At 40.5% G+C, this 25,436-nt stretch overlaps 3 protein-coding genes across 3 annotated transcripts in view; all 3 read left to right on the top strand.

Moving 5' to 3' along the window:
* Positions 1-1,112: 1,112 nt before the first annotated feature.
* On the top strand, positions 1,113-6,305 carry LOC115160997 (neurofilament heavy polypeptide). Its single transcript, XM_029711623.1, has 4 exons — positions 1,113-1,970; positions 2,740-2,794; positions 2,987-3,098; positions 3,727-6,305. Exons 1-4 carry the CDS (start codon positions 1,674-1,676, stop codon positions 4,082-4,084), a joined length of 822 nt encoding a protein of 273 aa, XP_029567483.1. The 5' UTR covers positions 1,113-1,673; the 3' UTR covers positions 4,085-6,305.
* Positions 6,306-7,041: 736 nt separating this feature from the next.
* Positions 7,042-14,280, top strand: LOC115160518 (uncharacterized). Its single transcript, XM_029710686.1, has 6 exons — positions 7,042-7,323; positions 8,011-8,146; positions 8,340-8,451; positions 9,064-9,186; positions 12,740-12,840; positions 13,543-14,280. Exons 1-6 carry the CDS (start codon positions 7,042-7,044, stop codon positions 13,812-13,814), a joined length of 1,026 nt encoding a protein of 341 aa, XP_029566546.1. The 3' UTR covers positions 13,815-14,280.
* Positions 14,281-22,324: 8,044 nt separating this feature from the next.
* Positions 22,325-25,436, top strand: part of LOC115160996 (coiled-coil domain-containing protein 141) — a 45,062-nt gene continuing 41,950 nt past the window's right edge. Inside the window, exon 1 of the mRNA XM_029711622.1 lies at positions 22,325-22,935. Coding sequence (XP_029567482.1) covers positions 22,831-22,935 — 105 coding nt within the window. The 5' untranslated portion in view covers positions 22,325-22,830. The remainder of the gene's footprint in view (positions 22,936-25,436) is intronic.

The following is a 25,436-nucleotide window of genomic DNA, read 5'->3' as shown; positions in this document are numbered from 1 at the left end:
AATAGAATACCCATTGGAATATTGAAGAACACTGGTTCGGAATAAGAAGATGTGTATTTTCAGTGGAGAACAACTCATGATTTACCTCCTTGTTGCTACTACTTTGTCTCACTGTTTAATAAAATGTAAAGTTGTGAGAATGTGCAATAATTGGACTGGAATAGCTGCCGTTAATCATTTTGGGTGTGGGTAGTGTTTATATTTAAGTGCAGGAGCTCCACAATACTTTTAAGCTAATATTTTATAAGAGGTGCAGGAACTCGAGCAGTAGAACATTTGAGGTGCCCGTACTCAGCTCCGGTGAGCTCCTGCCCAAGTCAAGCACTAGATTATATACAGTATATATATATATATATATATATATATATATGCAAATACACATATATTTTTTTTATTTCACCTTTATTTAACCAGGTAGGCCAGTTGAGAACAAGTTCTCATTTACAACTGCGACCTGGCCAAGATAAAGCAATGCAGTGCGACACAAACAACAACACGGAGTTACACATGGAATAAACAAACATACAGTCAATAACACAATAGAAAAAGTCTATATACAGTGTGTGCAAATGAGGTGACAATTCTTTTTGGAAGAGATGTACGCTTCACCCTTCTTTGTAATAAACATGATTTGTAGTGTTCTATTTGTGACACTCGTTTGTGTAAGGTTTGATAGTCAATAGGCTTGGTGCTGTATGTTATGTATTAAACTAATAATATAGTGATTGAAGCAAGACTGGATGTACAAGGATTGAGGACACTGATACTCTGTATGTTATTGTATTTATGACCTTATGAACACTGTCCTTCTGTAGCAGCTAGCAAAGTCACTGTCTTTTGTTGTAACTCCGTACAAACCTCCCAGGCTGATGTTTACGGAACATTGTTGCTGTGAGACTGGAATATTAGGGCCTACATGGAGAAGGCGATTTAGACCTTTTTCTTGGCTTCTGTGTGAGAGGTGTCTCCCTGTTTGCAAACTTGTATTGAACCCGCGACTGCTCTGCTCTTTTGTTCACCTGAAATCCTCTCTTACACCTTAGTCACGTGATTAGACCCATCCTTCCTGTCGGAACTGTCAAACTGGTTATGCCATAATCATAACCAACCACACAACCAGATAAAGGGAGGTGGGGAGTGGTAGGCGGTGGTGCTAGAGAGTTGGACAATACATCCTCTTCATTTTTACACAGATTTTGAGGTTTGAGGTGTTTTTTGTGTTCTTTAACAGTGCTTTCAATTTGGATTACGAAGCATCTTTTGAACTAAGAAAACTAGAGGCAACCCAGGAAGAAGAATACAGGACCAGGAATGACAGTAAGCCTCAGATATACTGTAGAGAAAAGGAAGAGGAACAAAATGATATACGAAGCAGTTCATAGATTTGCTTCAGGCTTCATGCTGTAGGCTATGGGAAGACTATGGTAACAAACGAGTCATTGAAACTCACTCATACGACCACACGTTATCATTGACTCAGTGAATAAGGTAAACCGTTTAATAGTCACTGTGCTCTCTGCCACACAAAATTAATATTGTAAAGACATGTGATATATACATACAGTATATACACATATAAAGTCCAGCAAACACACATACATTTACACACGGACAAATACATAGACTGAAAGAACATAAATAACCAACACCCACACAAACTCCCAGAGGCAGCCATGAGGGTTGTATTGGTGCTAGGAGGCCTAACTATCCTGGTCTCTATGGGCCTGGCCCTGATCGTCTTTGGCCAGCACCTGACAAAAGCCAAGCTGACCCTGCAGAACCTGCATCTGGATCAGATGCAGCGGACGCGCGTCGACCAACTCAAGGAGAGGCAGTGGCTGGAAAACCTGCTGAAGGGGCAGCTAGACTGGAAGAAGAAGAATGTGGAGGAGATGGAGGCAGAGGTGAACAAACTGACCGAAGAGGAGGGGAAGAAGAAGACTGAGGTCGAGGCCTGCCAGGCAGACAAGGTGAGAGACAGATCATTACTGTTCTATACATACTAGACAGACCTGGGTTAAATACTGTACATATAGACCATTGGTGTACTATAAAGACTAGACCAGGACTGCCCAACCCTCTCCATGGAGATCTACCATCCTGTTCGTTTTCAGCCCAACCGTTATCTAATATAACTGATTCAGCTAGATAAGGCATTGGTGAGCAGCTAAAAGTAAAATCAGTTGTGCTAAATTAGGGTTGGAGCGATAACCTGGAGGACAGTAGCTCTCCAGGTACAGGGCTGGGCTGGGCTGCACTAAATAGACCTGGGTCGAATACTGTACATACAGGTATGTCAAATAATGAAGCTGTTCTTGATTTCATTTTCCTGGTACAATGGATCCAATGGAATAGTCCCAAAAGTGCAACCCCCAAGCATTGAACAGTGATGACAATGGCTTCGGGCTGTGTAGCTTGGAACAGGGTGCACTAAACCAGAGCAATCAAAAAAGCTATTGAAAGTATTTAACATTTGACCCAGGTTGGTGTATGGTGCTTGTCAACCCACTGGGCACACACTGACTGAATCAAATTTTTTTCTACGTAATTTCAATGAAATGATGTTGAACAAACGTGGAATAAGCGTTGAATTGACGTCTGTGCGCAGTGGAATGTGCTGAGTAGAAGGATTTGAAGGACTCAGATAAGGATTTTTAGTATGTACAGCAAACAGTAGGCGTAAATGTTATTTTTCCCCTTTACCTATATTTTGTGTTATCTCTCACTTTCGGCACAAAGAAACAAAAAGAGGAAGAACTTGCACCCATACAGAAGGAGCAGAGTGATATTGAAGGTATGTGAGTCTTTTCTAGTAGAGTTGTTATTCCTGTAGCCACTTGTGCCACAATGTGGTGAAATCTGGTAACATGTCAGCCACTGTAACAGAACGCATCTCTCTCTCTGGGTGCATTTCTGAAGTGGCTTCCCTTTGCCTCTCTTCTCTGCTCTTCTCTTCTGATCTCCTCTCCTTGTCTGGTCTCCTCAGCGACGTTCAAAACTGAAAAGGAGGCTTGGACTGGGGAGATCACCACTCTCAAACAGCAGTTGGAGCAGAGTAGCAAAGTGTGTGGTTTTGTAAAGGACTCAACAGATACAGTGTAAGTAGCAGATTTGCATTACCTAGAAAAAGAAAATAAATATTTACTTTATATATTTTTTATTTCACCTTTATTTAACCAGGTAGGCCAGTTGAGAACAAGTTCTCATTTACAACTGCGACCTGGCCAAGATAAAGCAAAGCAGTGCGACACAAACAACAACACAGAGTTACACATGGAATAAACAAGCGTACAGTCAATAACACAATAGAAAAAAAGTCTATATACAGTGTGTGCAAATGGCGTGAGGAGGTAAGGCAATAAATAGGCCATAGTAGCGAAGTAATTACAATTTAGCAAATGAACACTGGAGTGATAGATGTGCAGATGATGATGTGCAAGTAGAAATACTGGTGTGCAAAAGAGCAGAAAAGTAAATAAAAACAATATGGGGATGAGGTAGTTAGATTGGATGGGCTATTTACAGATGCGCTATGTATAGCTGCAGCAATCGGTTAGCTGCTCAGATAGCTGATGTTTAAAGTTAGTGAGGGAAATATAAGTCTCCAACTTCAGCGGTTTTTGCAATTCGTTCCAGTCAAAAATAGAACTGTACAAGTCTACTCACAGCACTGGTGAAACATCAAACAAAGTTCATGATGATAATAAAACCTCTTGTTTTCTCCAGGAAATTATGTCCACCCAAAGAAGGAGCAGCAAAACCTGAAGCGGCCCCTGTACAAGCTGAAGCGGCCCCTGTACAAGCTGAAGCGGCCCCTGTAAAAGCTGAAGCGGCCCCTGTAAAAGCTGAAGAAGCCCCTGTAAAAGCTGAAGCAGCCCCTGTAAAAGCTGAAGCAGCCCCTGTAAAAGCTGAAGAAGCCCCTGTAAAAGCTGAAGCGGCCCCTGTAAAAGCTGAAGCGGCCCCTGTAAAAGCTGAAGAGGCCGCTGTACAAGGTGAACCTGCATCTGTAAAAGCTGAAGCAGCACCTGTAAAAGCCGAAGTGGTCCCTGCACAAGCTGAAGCGGCCCCTGCTCCAAAGCAGTAAACGTCTCAAATTTCTCTCAGAATAACATTAATGGTGTGTAGTCATTCTTTCATGATGCACACTCATATTTATGTTGTTTGTTTGTGGGTAATCTTGGCAACCCAGAACTGAAAATCTCATTTAAATTACACCATTTATGTTATGTAGTCTGTCCACAAGAGATTAGGTTGTGGGCATTGTCAATGCGTCATTTTGGCACACTCCTAGAGGCCTAAGAAAGGTTTCCAAACTGGCAGCAACAACAGGGCAAAACAGACCGAAGGTACATATCAAAACACTCAACCATATTTAAGGTTTAAGATGAGCTGTCATTCCAATTTGTCCCTTAGACATTGTAAATTAATGACACACCATAACCAACCACATTGGACTTAAATTGGTACAGCATTCTCACTCACGGGTGCAACAAATAGAGCCTCTTACAAGGCATGCCTCAAAATATGTTAATGAGACAGTAACAACAATTCCATGCACCTATTAGTTGTCAAACGTTTTTGGCGGTCCAAAGATACGGTGACATTATGCATCACAATAGTAATTATATTTCTGTTGTAAACTGCTGTTTTTTAATTCTGTAGATATGGATAACATGGGTTAGGCCTATCAAAACATGCACCACCTATACACGCAGCAGCGAGAATTGCATTGAATCTAAATATACATTTCAATCATTTACCACCCGTGAGGGCGGGGTACCACCCGTGTAATATATTGTAGGCTATTTCACAAAATCAATCTAGTGGATACTGAATAGGGTGCCATTCAATGCAACAACATCATCTTTTTTTTAAACAGGGCGGGATTAGATTGTCGTCATTTGCGAGAGGCATTGTCATTTTCAGAATGTGGTTGGGTCGCTCCTGCTCATTAACCTTATAGCAGGGTAGTAATGTCATTATGACTCACAGACATTCTTAAAGGCATAATCCACCCCAAACCACTCATTATTATGATTAACAGTGTTAAACAGTGTTAAAAAACACTAATAGGCTATGTGAAAATAATGTTTTTTTGTGAACAAATGTTTCACTTTGTCATTATAACGAGGTTGGTAGCAACATGTCAAAATCACTGCAAAACCCACAATACAACGCTATCGCTGGTCTTGCCAGCTAGCTAGGTAGCTAGCTAGAAAACGTAGCTACTCACAATAATACCAAAGCCAATATCAGCATGTGAAGTATCACAGGGCGCATTATGAGATGGTACTTAAAGAAGAAACTGTGTTGAATAATCTGGTACACTGTTTAGATTGAGCACATCTTAGCAAAATATACTTTGTCATGACGATATAAACGGATGGATGTGTTCTAGACAAGTATAACCATATCATCTACCATCGATTTGGCGATCTGGAGTGCAGTTAATTGTTTGAAAAGCGTTATGAGATGTGATAGTGTGTTATCTCCAGTGATAGAACCATGTATATGACGCGCTCCTATAAGATTTCCTGATTTCACAGACTGATCACTTAGAAGTTAAATCATGGAGAATTGTTTTATTTTCCCTACTGATAGAACATAGTCTTTCACCAAATTGACAGGGGCTTCAGGATTTTTATTTCTGGGGGTGGATTATCCCATTAATAATAGCTCATACTAAATTGTAATGAAACAGGCAGGAAGCATGGCTTGATCCCTCAACCTTCTGGCCCGAAGCCCTGCTAGCCATCTACTGCCACACAAAAACATGCTCAAGTGGCAGAGACGATATTTACCCTCATAAACCAGGGTCGCTACAATATAAAAAGAGGGCAAAATTACAAACCTTACTGACTTATTACTGTAACCATGTGGCCTATGTAAATACATGACCAAATGGCAGAATAGAATACCCATTGGAATATTGAAGAACACTGGTTCGGAATAAGAAGATGTGTATTTTCAGTGGAGAACAACTCATGATTTACCTCCTTGTTGCTACTACTTTGTCTCACTGTTTAATAAAATGTAAAGTTGTGAGAGTGTTTAAACAGCATATAGTTTATATCAGTACAATACTTGGAGTGAAATAGGTACCGTTAATCATTTTGAGTGCGGGAGTAGAAAATTTGAGGTGCCCGTACTCAGCTCTGGTGAGTGTCTGCCCAAGTCAAGCACTTGTTTATATACAGCATATATATATGCAAATACACATGTATGACAATTCTTTTTGGAAGAGAAAATACATCAATATGTATGTCTCCCCTTTTTTTCTAATAAACGTGATTTGTAGTGTTCTATTTGTGACACTCGTTTGTGTAAGGTTTGATGGTCAGTAGGCTTGGTGCTGTATGTTATGTATTAAACTAATAATATAGTGATTGAAGCAAGACTGGATGTACAAGGATTGAGGACACTGATACTCTGTATGTTATTGTATTTATGACCTTATGAACACTGTCCTTCTGTAGCAGCTAGCAAAGTCACTGTCTTTTGTTGTAACTCCGTACAAACCTCCCAGGCTGATGTTTACGGAACATTGGTGCTGCGAGACTGGAATATTAGGGCCTACTTGGAGAAGGCGAGTTAGACATTTTTCTTGGCTTCTGTGTGAGAGGTGTCTCTCTGTTTGCAAACATGTATTTAACCGAAGTGATTTATGATCGACTATACCTGCGACTGCTCTGCTCTTTTTTTCACCTGAAATCCTCTCTTACACCTTAGCCACGTGATTAGACCCATCCTTCCTGTTGGAACTGTCAAACTGGTTATGCCATAAACATAACCAACCACACAACCAGATAACGGGAGGTGGGGAGTGGTAGGAGGTGGTGCTAGAGAGCTGTACAATACGTGCTCTTCACTCTTTACATTGAGGTTTGAGGCGTTTTTTTGTGTTTTTTGACAGTGTTTTCAATTTGGATTACGAAGCATCTTTTGAACTAAGAAAACTAGAGGCAACCCAGGAAGAGGAATACAGGACCAGAAATGACAGTAAGCCTCAGATATACTGTAGAGAAAAGGAAGAGGAACAAAATGACATACAAAGCAGTTCATAGATTTGCTATGGGCCTGGCCCTGATCGTCTTTGGCCAGCACCTGACAAAAGCCAAGCTGACCCTGCAGAACCTGCATCTGGATCAGATGCAGCGGACGCGCGTCGACCAACTCAAGGAGAGGCAGTGGCTGGAAAACCTGCTGAAGGGGCAGCTAGACTGGAAGAAGAAGAATGTGGAGGAGATGGAGGCAGAGGTGAACAAACTGACCGAAGAGGAGGGGAAGAAGAAGACTGAGGTCGAGGCCTGCCAGGCAGACAAGGTGAGAGACAGATCATTACTGTTCTATACATACTAGACAGACCTGGGTTAAATACTGTACATATAGACCATTGGTGTACTATAAAGACTAGACCAGGACTGCCCAACACTCTCCATGGAGATCTACCATCCTGTTCGTTTTCAGCCCAACCGTTATCTAACATACCTGATTCAGCTAGATAAGGCATTGGTGAGCAGCTAAAAGTAAAATCAGTTGTGCTAAATTAGGGTTGGAGCGATAACCTGGAGGACAGTAGCTCTCCAGGTACAGGGCTGGGCTGGGCTGCACTAAATAGACCTGGGTCGAATACTGTACATACAGCTATGTCAAATAATGAAGCTGTTCTTGATTTCATTTTCCTGGTACAATGGATCCAATGGAATAGTCCCAAAAGTGCAATCCCAAGCATTGAACAGTGATGACAATGGCTTCGGGCTGTGTAGCTTGGAACATGGTGCACTGAACTAGAGCAATCAAAAAAGCAATTGAAAGTATTTAACATTTGACCCAGGTTGGTGTATGGTGCTTGTCAACCCACTGGGCACACACTGACTGAATCAACATTTTTTCCACGTAATTTCAATTAAATGATGTTGAACAAACGTGGAATAAGCGTTGAATTGACGTCTGTGCGCAGTGGAAAGTGCTGAGTAGAAGGATTTGAAGGACTCAGATAAGGATTTTTAGTATGTACAGCAAACAGTAGGCGTAAATGTTATTTTTCCCCTTTACCTATATTTTTTGTTATCTCTCACTTTCGGCACAAAGAAACAAAAGGAGGAAGATTTTGCACCCATACAGAAGGAGCAGAGTGATATTGAAGGTATGTGAGTTTTTTTGTAGTAGAGTTGTTATTCCTGTAGCCACTTGTGCCACAAGGTGGTGAAATCTGGTAACATGTCACCCACTGTAACAGAGCGCATCTCTCTCTCTGGTTGCATTTCTGAAGTGGCTTCCCTTTGCCTCTCTTCTCTGCTCTTCTCTTCTGATCTCCTCTCCTTGTCTGGTCTCCTCAGCGACGTTCAAAACTGAAAAGGAGGCTTGGACTGGGGAGATCACCACTCTCAAACAGCAGTTGGAGCAGAGTAGCAAAGTGTGTGGTTTTGTAAAGGACTCAACAGATACAGTGTAAGTAGCAGATTTGCATTACCTAGAAAAAGAAAATAAATATGTATTTTTTAAAATGTTTTAATTGAATCTTTACTCCACCAGGTAGGCCAGTTGAGAACAAGTTCTCATTTACAACTGCGACTTAGCCAAGATAAAGCAAAGCAGTGCGACACAAACAACAACACAGAGTTACACATGAAATAAACAAGCGTACAGTCAATAACACAATAGAAAAAAAAGTCTATATACAGTACAGTGTGTGCAAATGGCGTGAGGAGGTAAGGCAATAAATAGGCCATAGTAACGAAGTAATTACAATTTAGCAAATGAACACTGGAGTGATAGATGTGCAGATGATGTGCAAGTAGAAATACTGGTGTGCAAAAGAGCAGAAAAGTAAATAAAAACAATATGGGGATGAGGTAGTTAGATTGGATGGGCTATTTACAGATGCGCTATGTATAGCTGCAGCGATCGGTTAGCTGCTCAGATAGCTGATGTTTAAAGTTAGTGAGGGAAATATAAGTCTCCTACTTCAGTGATTTTTGCAATTCGTTCCAGTCAAAAATAAAACTGGAAGTCTACTCACAGCACTGGTGAAACATCCAACAAACCTCTTGTTTTCTCCAGGAAATTATGTCCACCCAAAGAAGGAGCAGCAAAGGCTGAAGCGGCCCCTGTACAAGGTGAACCTGCCTCTGCAAAACCTGAAGCGGCCCCTGTTAAACCTGAAGTGGCCCCTGCTCCAAAGCAGTAAATGTCTCAAATTTCTCTCAGAATAACATTAATGGTGTGTAGTCATTCATTCGCGATGCTCACTCATATTTATGTTGTTTGTTTGTGGGTATTCTTGTGGGTAATCTTGGCAACCCAATGTAAATTACACCATTTATGTTATATAGTCTGTCCACAAGAGATTAGGCTGTGGGCATTGTCAATGTGTCAGTTTGGCACACTATGTCAATGTGCCTAAAGTAATTAGGTGCTGTTCGTTTTCAAAAACTTTTAATATCTTATCAGTTTTTAAATAAACGTTTTTTTTTTTTCATTTACATTTTTGTATAGCCTTTTAGTTAGGCACAGAAAACACGGAAAGAGAAAACACTGCCTTTCTCTGTTGGTGGTTCATGTGATGAAGAGGGTGGAACTCCTATCAAACCTGCACAGTTCAATACCAATATAACTTAGACCATTAAAGTTTTAATGCAGCTTACCTTATCATCATCATCATTGACTGCCAGGGTAAAACATAATATTGTAAAGCTGTTGTGTGTAATCTGCCAGGTTAAAATGGAGCCAGCTGGTGGATGAGTAATATGTAAACATAGGGTGACAGTGAGCAGCGAGCAAAATGACCATAGACGAGATGTTGACAATGGCTTATTAATAGGCATAAATACATAGTATTTCTATGATTGCAGTCCTCAAAGATTGAATTGCAATGAATCAAATGAATCAGATTCAATGGTTTACCGCCCATAGGGCAGGTGCATTTTTTTTGTGCTTTGGAATGTTCGGTATTCCTGGGATACCATGCTGTCACCATGTAAATTATATAAAAACATTTATAAAACGGGTTGTTTGGATCCTGGATGCTGACTGGTTGATAGAAGGGAGTTATAGCACAACAATCCCCGCATTCACCGGGTAATGCCTGTTAACAGTTCCATTTGATTTATCAATGCGCATCCACTATCCACTAGCCTGGCTGACGTGACTCACGGTACCACACAGCAAGGAAGAGCTGTGACTCACTGGTCTGGAAAGGAGGCCGTTTATTAATGCAATATTCACTCAGAAATTGAGCAGACGGATTGATTGGTTGAGACCTCTCCTTGTTTCGAATTGAAAATCCAACATTTGTAATGGAAGCGGTCGGTGCTCAGGGGCTTTGTGTGGCTGTGCCTGTAGGTGTTTGAGTGAGACAACATCAAAACAGCCTTTCCAGACTCTAAAGTCAGGAGGACTTCGAGTTTGGTATCAGCCAGACTACTGTCCCACAACCCAGCCAGTCAATTTATATTATAGCCTTAACTTCATCTCCCCTGTTAAAAAGTATCTAAACAATTTTCCCCCATGCTACTAGGTTAGCATTTCGTTTGCAACAGTTAGGGTTTGTCTAAACCTTGCTGTCTGCTTCTCTGACCTGTGGAAGTTTTTTTGCGATCTCCTCCGTACCATGCATATGAACGTGACGTGACTGACAGTTTCTCTGAGCCAGACACATTAATTTATCAGGATCATTATAATGGATATATCCAAAGAAATGGCAAAAGAAAGAAACAAATGTAAAACAAAGGAAAGTACACATAGTTGCTGTCATTTCAGCTGCTTTCTTTAGTTGGCTAGAGCAAAGGAGAAGTACTGTAGCTAGCCTGGAGCTACATGGCAATGATTTGTTTAGCATAGCAATCATTGCAAAAATAATGGATAGAATGAACGACCAGCCTATTTGTCTGGCAACTTAAGACCTCATAATTATTTAAAAAATGTTTGCATTTTATCGCACCTACAGTATGGCTTTTATGATCACAGGACATTCCCCACTAAATACACCCACACTCCTATTCAAATAGTCATCTCTACTACTCAGCTGTCGTTGTCTTTTACCTTGCCTGAGGAAATGCAGTAGATATTTAATGAAGTGGGAATGAGATATTGGACTTTGATTCATCACTGCCAATGATGTGCTTGATGTTGTATTTCCATCACAGTAACGATGATGCACTGGGGACTCTGATCATGATGTGTAATTAATTCATGTAAAGGTTTTTCAGTTTGCTTTACTTCTTCGTCCATAAGCTTTTTGAGGCTTATAGGACTTCAGCAAAATTAATACTTTTTTTATTCTTACTTTTTCAAGAATTGTCTGTTCAAAAACATACTGAAAAATAGTTTTGAGTTTTGGAATGGCATCATATTTCATGGCCATTCTGTAGTACTTGTCATGGAGATGGTCCAAAACAAACGATTGTCTCACAGGTTCTTAGGGAGAGGCTCTGCCTCATTTCACAATGCCATTACTAACTAAATAAAATATAAGATGGTAAAAGAGAATTTCCATATTCTATTTCCTTAGAACGATAACTAGGAAGCTTTGTCTCAATCCGGTTTAGTATACCCACACACACGGATGTGTGCTCACACAAACAAATTTGTACCATTTTTACCTGGCTCACATTTTTGCGAACCAGTTAAAAGCAAGGAATTGGAAGGATGTACAAAGAGCTATTGGAGTATTGATAGGGAGAGTAAACAGAGTACGTCAGTGGATATGGAAAAGTAATTTACAGTACACAGCAATCAGTATATGTCATCTGTTAGTGAGAATCTAAATAATGACTAGTATTTTAAGCATGGCATATAGAGGAAAACCACAGCCTTTAAGTGGAATGCTATTCTATGGAGTGTGACGTCACATGAGCCTACAGCTCTTGTTTCAGAGAGCCAGGCTGCCTTCCATTACTACTTAGTGTGACACAGAGTCACTGTAGAGGAGCCAAACACCTGGTCAACATGCCAGACTGAAGGCCCATTAATGATCAGCCTGACACTTCGATGGGTCAAAAGGGACCACACATAAATAGAGAGTTATAATTGATGAACAACTGTGTTCAGGTCAAATTCAATTGTGATATGTATTATTCATTTCCTTAATTATCTGTGTCATTGATATTCTTGTAATAGATTAATTTATTGAACAATGCTTGTTAAATATGATAAGATCAAAGAAATGTAGTTTCTTGCTGTGAGGCTAGTCACCCCTCTCAAAGCAACTGTTGTACTCTATCTATGATGGTCCAACATAGACATAGTATTCAACATAGACATAGTATTCAACATAGACATAGCATTCAACATAGACATTGTGTTCACCATATACATAGTATTCACCATATACATTGTGTTCACCATATACATTGTGTTCAACATAGACATATTATTTAAGTCTAATGACTAAGAATAGGGCCTTTCTCTTCCATGAAGTATCCATCATCTGGTTCTGGCAAGACCTCGAAGATGTGTGACTCATAAACCACAGTTGGACCTGTCGCTTGACATACTGTAGATGGGGCTAAACAATGCAGGATGAAATGGTGCAAAGGGTTCACAGGGAAGTGAATATGGCTTGAGACAGACGAGGAAGCCAACAGTGTCCTCATAAACTAGGATTTTCTTTATAAAATAAACACATGTGATTGGTTTTGATATAGTGTACGAGAATTTCAAAGACACTACTTTGGGAGATACATATTCTTTGTATTAGATTAGAATAACATTGTTGTGGTGTATTTCTTTCCTTAAGTGTTCACACAGTGAGAACAAGGGGCAACCTGGTCTCAGAGCATCTGTACGCAAACCTGAGACACTCCACTCAGCATGACGTGCCACCCCACGCCTCGCATGGTATGTATTCATTTGTGGATGTCCATCACCTATTTCATATGATATGTTACGAATTACAATTCATATTATATGTTATGGATTTGCAAAATGTCCAATATGTTACGAATTTGCAAAACGTCCAATATGTTATGAATTCTAGCTAGGTGGCTAACGTTAGCTAGGCTAGGGGTTAGGGTTAAGGTTAGGGTGAAGTTTAGGAGTTAGGTTAAGAGTTAAGATTAGGGTTAGTTAAAACGGTTAACTCTTTCTGTATAGTCCATTTGTTGGTCTTGGCTAGCTTAATGTTGCGCCAGGTAGCCTAGCGGTTAGGAATGTTGGGCAAGTAACTGAAAGGTTGCTGGTTTAAATCCCCAAGCTGACTATGTGAAACATTCTTTGTGCCCTTGAGCAAGGCACTTAACCCTAATTGCTCCAGGGTTGCTGTCAATAATATCTGACCCCACTCTCTGAGCACGTCCCAGGGGGTGGGATGTGTAAAAAACACATTTTCAATTCACACATGCACTTGTACATTTTTCTAAATAGCAAGAACGCTTGGGAGCTGGCGATGTTGAAAAAGACGTACTTTTCTGAAATGTAGTTTTGTAATTGACTTAAATAGAACGTTAAGGCCCTGTCCGCCTTGGGGGAAAACAAACCATGGTCACCTTGGTTACCCCATTGGCTCACAGCAAAACTTGTTCATCTGCTTGTTTAACACAGACTGGGTCTCTAGTAAAGGAGGTCAATGGAACTCGACCCAAACAATGGAAATGCCATGGAATCGCATGGGAGGGAAAGATGCAGTGAGGGAAAGATCCACCTGTGGAAAGATCCCGATTCTCCTCACTGCACCCCAGCAAAATGTGCCTACATTTACGCTATTGTTTATGTGTATTTCACACTATGTTGAGGTAAAGATCAGATGTATTGCAGTTAAAAAATACTTTGACTACCATCACCGATTTCTTTATGCTAGCTATACTACCAGCTAATAAGAACGGGAGTTAGCATTTAGCAGTCACTTCTTCTAAACCTGAAAAAGAACAACTTCTAAATGTTATGGAGCGAAAACAGACAAATATATAAAAATTGTACTCTAGTAACCACATTGTGGGACTGTTACAATACATCAATCACGACGGATTTGATAAATATCCACTTTATTAGATCAGATTTGTTGAATGTGAGCCAATATCGCTTTCCCCACGGTTTGCAGTGACCTATTTCTTCTTCTTCTTCTTTACAATGACGGGTAGGCCGTCATTGTAAATAAGAATTTGTTCTTAACTGACTTGGCTAGTTAAATAAAGGTTAAATAAAAATAAATAAATACAAATTCTTGTTTGTTTGGTTTTAACGGCAGTTGGCATCCAATATTGATGGTGCACTACCGCCCCCAACTGGACTGGAGTATAAATCCATTAGACTTTGTGATACAAAAAGGGGAAAAAGGGAAAAGGAGAAAAAAAATCCCTGCCAACTCATTAAGAACCCACCATCCCATTCCCCTATTTTGACTCTGCCTGGGAGCCGAGACACTACCATTCAACACACCCATTTAACTCTTCTGCAATAAAATCTCATAAACCCAAGTACTTCACTGCAGCTGCCTCCACAACACCTATTTTCTATGATTTACGTTCCATTTCTGCGGTACAGTTAATAACCATGGCAAGGAACAATAAAAAGCCAACCTTACTGAAGCACATTGCATTTGGCAGGTAGCCTAGTGGTTAGAGCGTTGGGCCAGTAACCAATAGGTTGCTGGCTTCAATCCCCGACCTGTCAAGGTAAAAATCTGTCGTTCTGCCCCTGAGCAAGGCAGTTAACCCACTGTTTCCTGGGCACCGAAGACGTGAATGTTGATTAAGGCAGCCCCCCGTACCTCTCTGATTCAGAGATTCCCAATTCACTCTGTACTTGTGAAAAGTCTACTACTCACCGGGAGCCTCTTAGGATCCCTCACCAATCTTCCTCTACTTTCTTCTCTGCCTCGGCATGCGACACCTTCTGTACAACTCTGACCATGGCAACCTCAACCTGCTTCTCTCGCATTGGATACATCTGATCCCCAGCAACATGGTTGATCCACTTCCACCCAGTAATCACTCCTTTCCTTTCTCCACCCTGTTCCTGAAAGAAAAACAAGTAAGAGCTCTTGTCCCCATTCACGTGGCGTGGAGTGCCCGCTCCCTCTGGGCGGAAGAAACACAAAAAATCATCACAAGTCCACTTCGGGTTACCTTTACCGATTCAAAAATGTCACTGCTACTGGACCACATTTGTCTTTATCATGATCATCGGTGCGAGGCTGGAGCCTGCCATCTCAGGTAGTTCATCCTCACTCTCTTCCAATTCACCTCCAGAGCTACTGGAGTGCAGCTCATTCTGTTTGTACTGGACGGCAATCTTCCTTTCTAACTTTTAAATGATTTCGAGAAGCATAGGCTGTTCAGTGTTCTATTTAACATCCTAAATCATGCAATTATATATATAAAATGTTTTTTAAATAAATAAATAAATAATAATAGGTTGCTCGTTTCAAAGCATAGATGGTATACACTGTAGTTTCTAAGTAACATTACCACGTGACCAATGACGTTGTCACGGTTGTTTGAAAGAGAGGACCAAGATGCATTATTTTCGTAGTTCCACATGTTTTATTTAAATCAGTGAAACCGAATGCAACAATTAACACTTTAAGTAAATACAAAACAACAAACCGTGACGCTGGAGGAACATAAACCTCACGAAGAACAATCACCCACAAACACCTGTGGGACAAACCTAAACTTAAATAGGACCTCCAATTAGAGAAACGACAACCTGCTGCCTCTAATTGGAGGTCATGCCAAATAACACCAACATAGAAATACAAACCTAGAACCAAAACATAGACATACAAAAACCAGACAAACACCCCCTGTCACACCCTGACCTAATCGACCATAGAAAATAACACTCACTATGGTCAGGACGTGACAGACGTCACTTCATCACGTCAAAGACTGTCTATTGCATGTCTGGTTTATCTCTGAATATTAGGAAATGTGAATTATTTGCATTGTGAATTATTGACCGCAGGTAGCCTAGTGGTTAAAAGCGTTGAGCAGATAACTGAAAGGTTGCTGTTTCAAATCCCCAAGCCGACTAGCTGAACACTCTGTCAATGTGCCCTTGAGCAAACCTGAATTGCTCTGGATAAGAGTGTCTGCTAAATTATATGAGTCAATATGTAATATCCCTGTAAAGGATGTGATCACATATCTTGGTATCAGAAAGAAAGGGACAATTTACAATTCTCTCATATTGTTGAGAAAATTGGAAAGAGCTTTCCACTGCCTTCAGAAAGTATTCACACACCTTTGGACTTTTTCCATATTTTGTTGTGTTACAGCCTGAATTTAAAATGTATTACATTTAGATTTTGTTTCACTGGTCTACACACAACACCCTGTAATGTCAAAGTTGAATTATGTTTTTATAAATGTTTACAAATTAATTAAAAATGAAAAGCTGAAATGTCTTGAGTCAATAAGTATTCAACCTCTTTCTTATGGCAAGCCTAAATAAGTTCAGGAGTAAAAATGTTCTTAACTAGTCCTAGTCACATAGTAAGTTGCATGGACTCACTCTGTGTTTAACATGATTTTTGAATGACTACCTCATCTCTGTATCCCAGACATACAATTATCTGTAAGGTCCCTCGGTCAACCATAAAGACCAGGGAGGTTTTCCAATGCCACGCAAAGAAGGGCACCTATTGGTAGATGGGTTAAAAAGAAAGAAAAAAAGACATTGAATATCCTTTTGAGCTATTACTTACGCTTTGGATGATGTATCAATACACCCAGACACTAAAAAGATACAGGCGTCCTTCCTAACTCAGTTGCCGAAGAGGAAGAAAACCATTCAGGGATTTCACCATGAGGCCAATGGTGACCTTAAAACAGTTTAATGTCTTTGATAGGAGAAAACTGATGGATCAACAACATTGTATTTACTCCACAATTCAAACCCAAATAAGTGAAAAGAAGGAAGCCTATACAGAATACAATTATTCCAGGTAGTGCATCCTATTTGCAATAAGGCACTAAAGTAAAACTGCAAAAAATGTGGAAAAGAAACTTCATTTATGTCCTGAATACAAAGCGTTATGTTTGAGGCAAATCCAATACAACATCACTGAATTACACTAATTATATAAAATGCATTAAGAAGGAAAGAAATTCCACAAATTAAGTTTTAACAAGGCACACCTGTTAATTGAAATTCCAGGTGACTACCTCATGAAGCTGGTTGAGAGAATGCCAAGAGCGTGCAAAGCTGTCATCAAGCTGTGACAGCTGTCATCAAGCTGTCATCGTGCTTCTACACTTGCATTGCTTGCTGTTTGGGGTTTTAGGCTGGGTTTCTGTACAGCACTTTGAGATATCAACTGATGTAAGAAGGCCTATATAAATACATTTGATTTTATTTTATTTGATCAAGGCAAAGGGTGGCTACTTTGAAGAAGGGTGGCAAAGGGTGGCTACTTCAAATGTAAAATATATTTTGATTAGTTTAGTACTTTTTTGGTTACTACATGATTCCATTTGTGTTATTTAACAGTTTTGATGTCTTCACTATTATTCTACAATGTAGAAAATAGTAAAAATAAAGAAAAACCCTTAAATTAGTAAGTGTGTCCAAACTTTTGACTGGTACTGCATATATAAATATGAGAAAGCTCTGTCAAGGTGTTACTATTCCTTCTGCTAGAATATACTGGAATGCAGCCCTGGGACAAGTGAACTGGAACAAAGTTTCATTGTTGTCTAGCAAATATTGTATATCTAACAAGGTGAAAGAAGTATCACATTAACTCATTCACAGAGCCTACCCCGTAAAGACCTTTATTGTACACAGATTCAAAATTGCTATAGATGACAAATGTGTTTTGTGTTTGTGACCCAGAAACTCCTGACTATTGATTTTGGGACTGCTCTCATCAGAAGATTTAGGATTGAGTTAGAATACTTTATTTTAAGGTAAACTACTGTTAATGTTAATTTGGAAGACTCTGATATAACGTTTTATTCTGACCCAACTGATATGGACCCCGGTTAAATTTTATTTGTTAATTTTATTATTTTACTTGGAAGATTCTGTATTGATAAGATGAAGTGGCGGAGAACAAACTCCTCTTTAAATTATTTAACATAGAACTGAAACATTATTTAGAAATTATCAGTAAATGTAAAAACAAAAAAGCAGTACATACCATAAAACTTTTTTGACAAATGTACATTTTCTTTTGAAATATAATACCCCTGTCTAGGTTAAGCGTATGTACTCCTGTCTGTATATTTCTATTTTTGTGTGCTGTGTTATTGTTTGTGGTGCCGGTGCTTTCTTCCAAGTTGCTTTCAAACACTGACCTCTACTGGACACCTTATTTACCAATTTATGATAGTTCAAATGTTTCCAGTGTATTGCAACCAAGCAGTAGCTCAGCAGGTATCTGAGACTGGCATAGGCACAAGATCTGGCTATGTTTGGAAATGTATTTTCTGTGAAACCACACTATCTTTCCATTGTTGTTCAAATTATTTGTTTTCATTAAGTGTAGCCTATGATAATCTTTTGTCTTCAGCATCCTAAATAATACCACATATGCACAATAAATAAATAGTGAACCTTGAGGCAAAAAGGTAAGTAGGATGTGAACCCCACTTTCTAAGTAGGCTACATTTACGTTACCTAAGTTCACACCTATTGATTGCGCCACAAAGTACGGATGGAGTGACAGGGGAAAAAAGTATATATTAACATCAAACATGCTGATATTTATTCTTGACCAGTAGATGTCACTAATATGCATTGCGTTAGAAGCTCTGAGTAATGAACCATTTTTTGGCACAATTTGGTGAACGCCCCAAAGGGTTCAGAGAGCCTCGGTTTCCCATCACTAATTTTAGTATTTACGGAACAAATCTGAATTATTTTTGGAAGCGATACACAACATCCAAGATTAGCATTAAGCCACTCTAGCACGGTGGTGAAAATCTGTGTTTCATAAGGAAAGTACGCATATTTTTCCTGTTGTTTTCTGCCTTCACACCATTAAATAAAGTTAAGGAGGAAATCGAAGTCTATGCAGCCTGAATGGAGAATGTTTTAGGTACAAACCGGTCCACGAGGGACACACGAATGTATAAGCTGCATTCAATGCGTTTGGACGGTAAAATGAAATGACTCAATATTGCCATCTGCTGGCCTTTGGGCTTGGGTCATGGCTAGAAAGATTACAGCTTGTGTAAAATGTACGTTTTTGGGGGCATTTTACCTAACCCTTACAATTTTCCTGACCTTAACCTAATTCCCCTAACCTGCTACGTTTGTTCTCCTAACCTGCTGCGTAAATTCTCCTAACCTGCTACGAAAAGTCAATTCTGGTGAATTCTGACATAAACTGTATACCATCTAGTCAAAACCATCTGTAGGATGTTGTGGTGGCTTCTGGGTTTACTAGGTCTTCTCTTAATGGTTATTTTTATTTTGTTGGGAGGTAATGGTAACTATAAACAAATAGACAAAAATATTTATATTCACACATCAAACATAATAAAAGTGAGATTTGTAACACAAACAAATATTATATCAACATGGGGGGAAAATTCCAAAGCAAATGCTGTTTGTGGCCCAGTTTATTGAAAACAAGGGAATGTCTGCTCAGACATTTTACTGTCACCAAACTTGATGTTTTAATATAGCTTAAAGGTGATACTTTACAATGTTTGCATATATCTGACCCAGTAGCTTTTAATAGGCCTAAATCTTGAAGGTGATACTGTAGCTGTTGTTGATGCTTAATGACATGAGGCTGATGGTGATGCTATATTTAACGTTCTCTGATTTCTCTCAGCCAGGCTGGGGCCACTCAGAGGGTGCATCCCATATGACCCCCTATTCTCTTTAGGGTACACAAGTTTTAACCAAAGCCCTAAGGGCCCTTGTCAAAAGTAGTGAACACTGCACTATATAGGGAATATGGTGCCATTTGGGATGTCGCTCAGAGAGGGACGCTAGCAGGGATAGCTTTATCAGGGGACACCCACAGGTGGCTCTTTGGAGTGAGGGGGCCTTCCAGGTCCTCCCAAGCTGTCCTGGGCTGTGTGTGTGTGTGTGCCCCCGACTCGGCTGATCTTTCAACACAGTCTTACTTTCTCAGCTGTTTCTCTAACTTCTCCAACAGCTGTCTCCAGCCTGCCTGCAGCACTAGTCCATGGCAGACCTGGGTTCAAATACTATTTCAAATTATTTCAAATATTTTAGCTGTGGTTGATTGAGCTTGCATGTTACATTGGAACCAATAGTAAACTCCGAAAAGTGAAAACCAGACCATCTGGCACTCTGGATTTCAAGTAGTATTTGAACCCAGGTCTGAGTGGCTGTAGTGTCATTGGGGAAGCATGACATGCAGAGCCAAGTTGTCCTGTTAGCAATCACAATATTTATTTTGACAGTCGGGCTCCCTGGCATGCCTGGGACCAGGGGGGGCCAGTGCCCCTGTGACAACAATTTTGGACCCCCTTGTGGCCCCCCTAAATGTGGAGTATGAAATAATTTTTACATAACTCATTTTTGCTATCGTTCTTTTTTTTCCATCCGTTATTACACAGTGGCAATGATGATGATTTTAAACATGGTCTTTTGCCTGCTAATGCCTGCAATGCAGTGAAGAAAACGATATGACAACAATAATGTCTAATGTAACTAGCCCCTCTAACAGTACAACTGGCCCCAGCTTGGCCCCCCCAGTTGAAATGGTCTAGAACCGCCACTGCACCACTGTCTCTTCAACAGTCATGATTGTTCATATTATTGTTTGGCAGTCAGTAGCACACACAGTGAAGTCCCACAGCGTAAACCCCGAACAGTGGTACTATTCTCGAGATGGAGCATTTCTACCCAGTATGAAGCCCAGTTTGATTATTCACATTCACCTCCTCCACAGTGCTACACATTACAGACAGTCAGTTCTCTGTCCTTTAACCTTGGCATGCCCTCTAACTAAGCCCACTACAATTACGCCTCCTCCTATAAAACAATACACTTAATAGGCTATATTGCATATTAGAACAGTGGTTATTGTTTGGACACATATATTGTGTTTGTTGTGTTTGTTTGTTTCTTCCTCCAGTTTACAGTACAAATATCTATCTATCTATCTATCTATCTATCTATCTATCTATCTATCTATCTATCTATCTATCTATCTATCTATCTATCTATCTATCTATCTATCTATCTATCTATCTATCTATCTATCTATCTACCTACCTACCTACCTACCTATCTATCTATCTATCTATCTATCTATCTATCTATCTATCTATCTATCTATCTATCTATCTATCTATCTATCTATCTATCTATCTATCTATCTATCTATCTATCTATCTATCTATCTATATAAAAGCTATGATCCCTTATTGATGTCACCTGTTAATTCCACTTTAATCAGTGTAGATGAAGGGGAGGAACTAGATTAAAGAAGGATTCCCCCCCGAGACAATTGAGACATGGATTGTGTATGTGTGTCATTCAGAGGGTCAATGGGCAAGACAAAAGATTTAAGTGCTTTTGAACGGTTTATTTTATTAGGCTCCAGGCACACCTGTCAAGAACTGCAACGATGCTGTTTTTTTTACGCTCAACAGTTTCCTGTGCATATCAAGAATAGTCCACCACCCAAAGGACAACTTGACACAACTGTGGAAAGCATTGGCGTCAGCATGGGTCAGCATGTGGAACTCTTTCAACACCTTATAGAGTCCATGCACCAATGAATTGAGGCTGTTTTGAGGGCAAAAGAAGGGGGGTGCATGCAACTCAATATTAGGAAGGTGTTCCTAATGTTTTGTACATACTATATACCATTATCTTAGGCGAGTCAACAGCATACTTCTCTTTATTGGATCAAGTATCAAAGACACTCAAAAATTGGGCCTGCAGGAAGCTGAGGTCTGTTTGTGTTTCCCTGCTGTATCAGCATTTTCTCTCTGACTCTTTCTTTTCCTCTCTCTAGTCTCTCTAACAACCTTGCTCAAGAGCAGAATGGCATATTTTTCCACCTTGCCGGCTCTGAACCAGTGGCGGTTCGGCTATTGGCCCAATGTGCTTAACCGCTAGGCTACCTGCTTAAAGGGGGTATCTAGTCAGCCAGCCAGGAGGGTGTGGACTTTTCGCTCTCTTAGAAGATACTTAAACACTAGTGCAGCATACCAGTGTTAAGTGTTCTTGGCTTTTGGCTGTAGAAAACTTATTCACAGACCCAGAGGAGCAAGATAATAATCTGTCCAACTGTGTTGACTCACTGGGTATTTTCCCTTCTATTGGAAGACACAGTAGATAGGCCAATTTCTATGATATTCCATGGATGGACTGGTGCTTTTGTGGGGTTTGTCTGTGTGGGATGGGAGGCAGGAAAAGATAAAGAGGGCCTGGGAGAGAGACAGGCAGGGAGAGGGGGCGGTTGTGAAAATAGACCAGAGTAGAGCGGAGCCACCGAACTAGGGGTGTGTCAAAATGGCTCCCAACATAGCACAGTGTGATATTTCTATTTTTAACACAGTTGCCTGCCGTGTTCTGCCCTGTCAACTTCTCTCTGCTCTGTGTCTCCTGCCTGTTGAGTGTCAGTCAGCCCTTTGACGCTAGTGGCTCTGCTGTGGGACTGGAGTGAGTGGAACGGGGCCAGAACACCACTGATGAAACATACACCTTTCAACGATACTGGATTTTATAACACCTGTTGGACAAGGGGACCGAGGGGACTCTCTACTGTGGTTTTTGTTTGGTCACTCTACCTTAAAAGGAAATATTGAAGGACTGTTGCTGTTGAGTTTTGAAGTCCCCAGAGACTGAAGTGAGAGAATAGGAGACAGACAAGGATTTTCAGGATCCAGGGAGAAGAGAGGGGACAGTAGAGGCTGTAAAATTTCTTACGTTTGGACGGGGGAGACAATGTCTAACAAAGGTGACACTGGAGGTCAACCTGCTGCCACAACAACAATCAGCACTATTGCCGTGCAGGCTGGCGACTCTCAGATTATTGTCGCTGTGCTCAAGGTACCGACCTTCTAAAATATTATTTAGTTGTGTCTTTGGGTTGTCTTTAGCTGTCTTTAATTGCCTTTTTAAGCATATTTTGGGTCCTTGAAAGCACTATATAAAACCCATTTATTCTTCTCACGTTTGTAGATATCTCAGGTGAACAGAACTTGTTCTAAGAAATGTTTGGATGTATGCCTCTTAGAACTCTACTTTGGTCAGAAATGGTTGATCAGGCCATCTAAAAAATATTCGATCATTTTAGAAATACGGAATTATCTTTAAAATGATGGATGGAGAAGATCAATAATTACAAGCAGTTTTAACAGAAAGGTTGTCCAACATTACCATAGTGTTATGGCGATAATTCAGTGTCAGGCTAGATTATTGATCTGTCTGAATCTGACAGACACTGACCTCACAGTGTTCAGCGATCTGCATCCATCGATCTTCTTTCCAAAGTGCTGCTGCTAATAGAGGGTGCGTCCCAAAAGGCACCCTATTCCCTTTATGGTGCCTCGGTCTGGTCTGGTCAAAAGTAGTGCACTAACCTATATAGGGAATAGGGTGCCATTTGGGACTCAAACCAGAGAAAGGCATTTAATGTTGTCAGTGATGTCCACATTGTTCAGCTGGTGTCCTGAGATGTCAATAGCTCTCTCTGTTTGTCCATTAAGCTTCTAGGAAATATTTCCTAGCCAAACCAGAAGGCTTATATCAATGCCTCACATACTAACACCATGTACATCTCAACATGTAGGCAGCCCTGCAGGGCTTTCCCACAGTACTAATATAACAATCAACATTAGATCTTACGTTTTTTTTTAAGTTTACATTTCAACTTTTTTATTTTCCCACATACCTGTGTGAAATACATTCTAAATGTGTGGGAATAGATATTAGATATGGTAAAACACCGAAATAGAGGAGATGGTTTTCAAATATGATTAATATTTTTTTTGCCTATGTTTTGTTTGAAAAGAGAGAGATGTTTGTTGTCCTCTGTTGTATCCTCTGCCATCAATTTTGTTGACCACTTTTGGTTGTGAAGGGGGCGGCGTTCCCCTGCGTTCAGAGGCCCCTTTAAAGTGACTGCCACAGCCACAGCTGCAATCTAAGGCATGCAAGTAAGGCATGTCTAGTAAGAAATTATCTCTACAGCTAGCACAAACATAGTTACATTGCCCATGCTCACTCTGTGGCTGTTATTGACAAATCAATTATTGTCTAAGTGAAATGATTCCTTACATTTGAGACAACATAGGCTACTGTAACACTTGAGACACGCATACATCTTGTAATTTGGCTTAACAGCTGTTGGTGATCCTCACAGTGCCCATGCGTACAATGTGGCTGTAACCACCACGGTCATCATTGACAAATCAATTACTGTAATGTCTATTCAAATGTCCAATGTATGTCACACTGGAGACATTATAGACATATAGTTTAGTGTACACTGCAGACACGATGTAGTAATACTGTCATATAGGCTATAGCAACAGCTGTTTTTACTTTCAGAGTGACACTTTACAGAAAAGCTTAACTTTGAGATAATTTGGAGTTAATGTGTCACCCAGAAAGGTATCACTAACAGTCATTACAGCAAAGGAATTCCTAAGTCAGTTTAATGGTTTGATATTGTCGTCATCTGTCCTAGATGGCACCATATTCCCTACTTTTGACCAGGGTCCATATCAATCAATCAATCAAATTTATTTATAAAGCCTTTCTTACATCAGCTGATGTCACAAGGTGCTGTACAGAAACCCAGCCTAAAACCCCAAACAGCAAGCAATGCAGGTGTAGAAGCACGGTGGCTAGGAAAAACTCCCTAGAATAGCCAGAACCTAGGAAGAAACCTAGAGAGGAACCAGGCTATGAGGGGTGGCCAGTCCTCTTCTGGCTGTTCCGGGTGGAGATTATAACAGAAAATGGGAAAGATGTTCAAATGTTCATAAATGACCAGCAGGGTCAAATAATAATAATCACAGTGGTTGTCGTGGGTGCAACAGGTCAGCAACTCAGTAGTAAATGTCAGTTGGCTGTTCATAGCCGATCATTGAGATTATCTCTACTGCTCCTGCTGTCTCTAGAGAGTTGAAAACATTAGGTCTGGGACAGGTAGCACGTCCGGTGAACAGGTCAGGGTTCCATAGCCGCAGGCAGAACATTTGAAACTGGAGCAGCAGCAAGGCCAGGTAGACTCGGGCCAATCCGAACAGGAAGATCACGTCAGTGACTCAACCCACTCAAGTGACGCACCCCTCCTAGGGACAGCATGGAAGAGCACCAGTAAGCCAGTGACTCAGCCCCTGTAATAGGGTTAGAGGCAGAGAATCCCAGTGGAGAGAGGGGAACCGGCCAGGCAGAGACAGCAAGGGCAGTTCGTTGCTCCAGTGCCTTTCCGTTCACCTTCATACTCCTGGGCCAGACTACACTCAATCATAGGTCCTACTGAAGAGATGAGTCTTCAATAAAGACTTAAAGGTTGAGACCGAGTCTGGGTCTCTCACATG

Source organism: Salmo trutta, chromosome 24 (assembly GCF_901001165.1).
Source record: "Salmo trutta chromosome 24, fSalTru1.1, whole genome shotgun sequence".
NCBI classification, from domain to species: Eukaryota; Metazoa; Chordata; class Actinopteri; order Salmoniformes; family Salmonidae; genus Salmo; species Salmo trutta.
The sequence above is the reverse complement of the archived record's forward strand: the minus strand, read 5'-3'. Positions and strand labels throughout refer to the sequence as shown.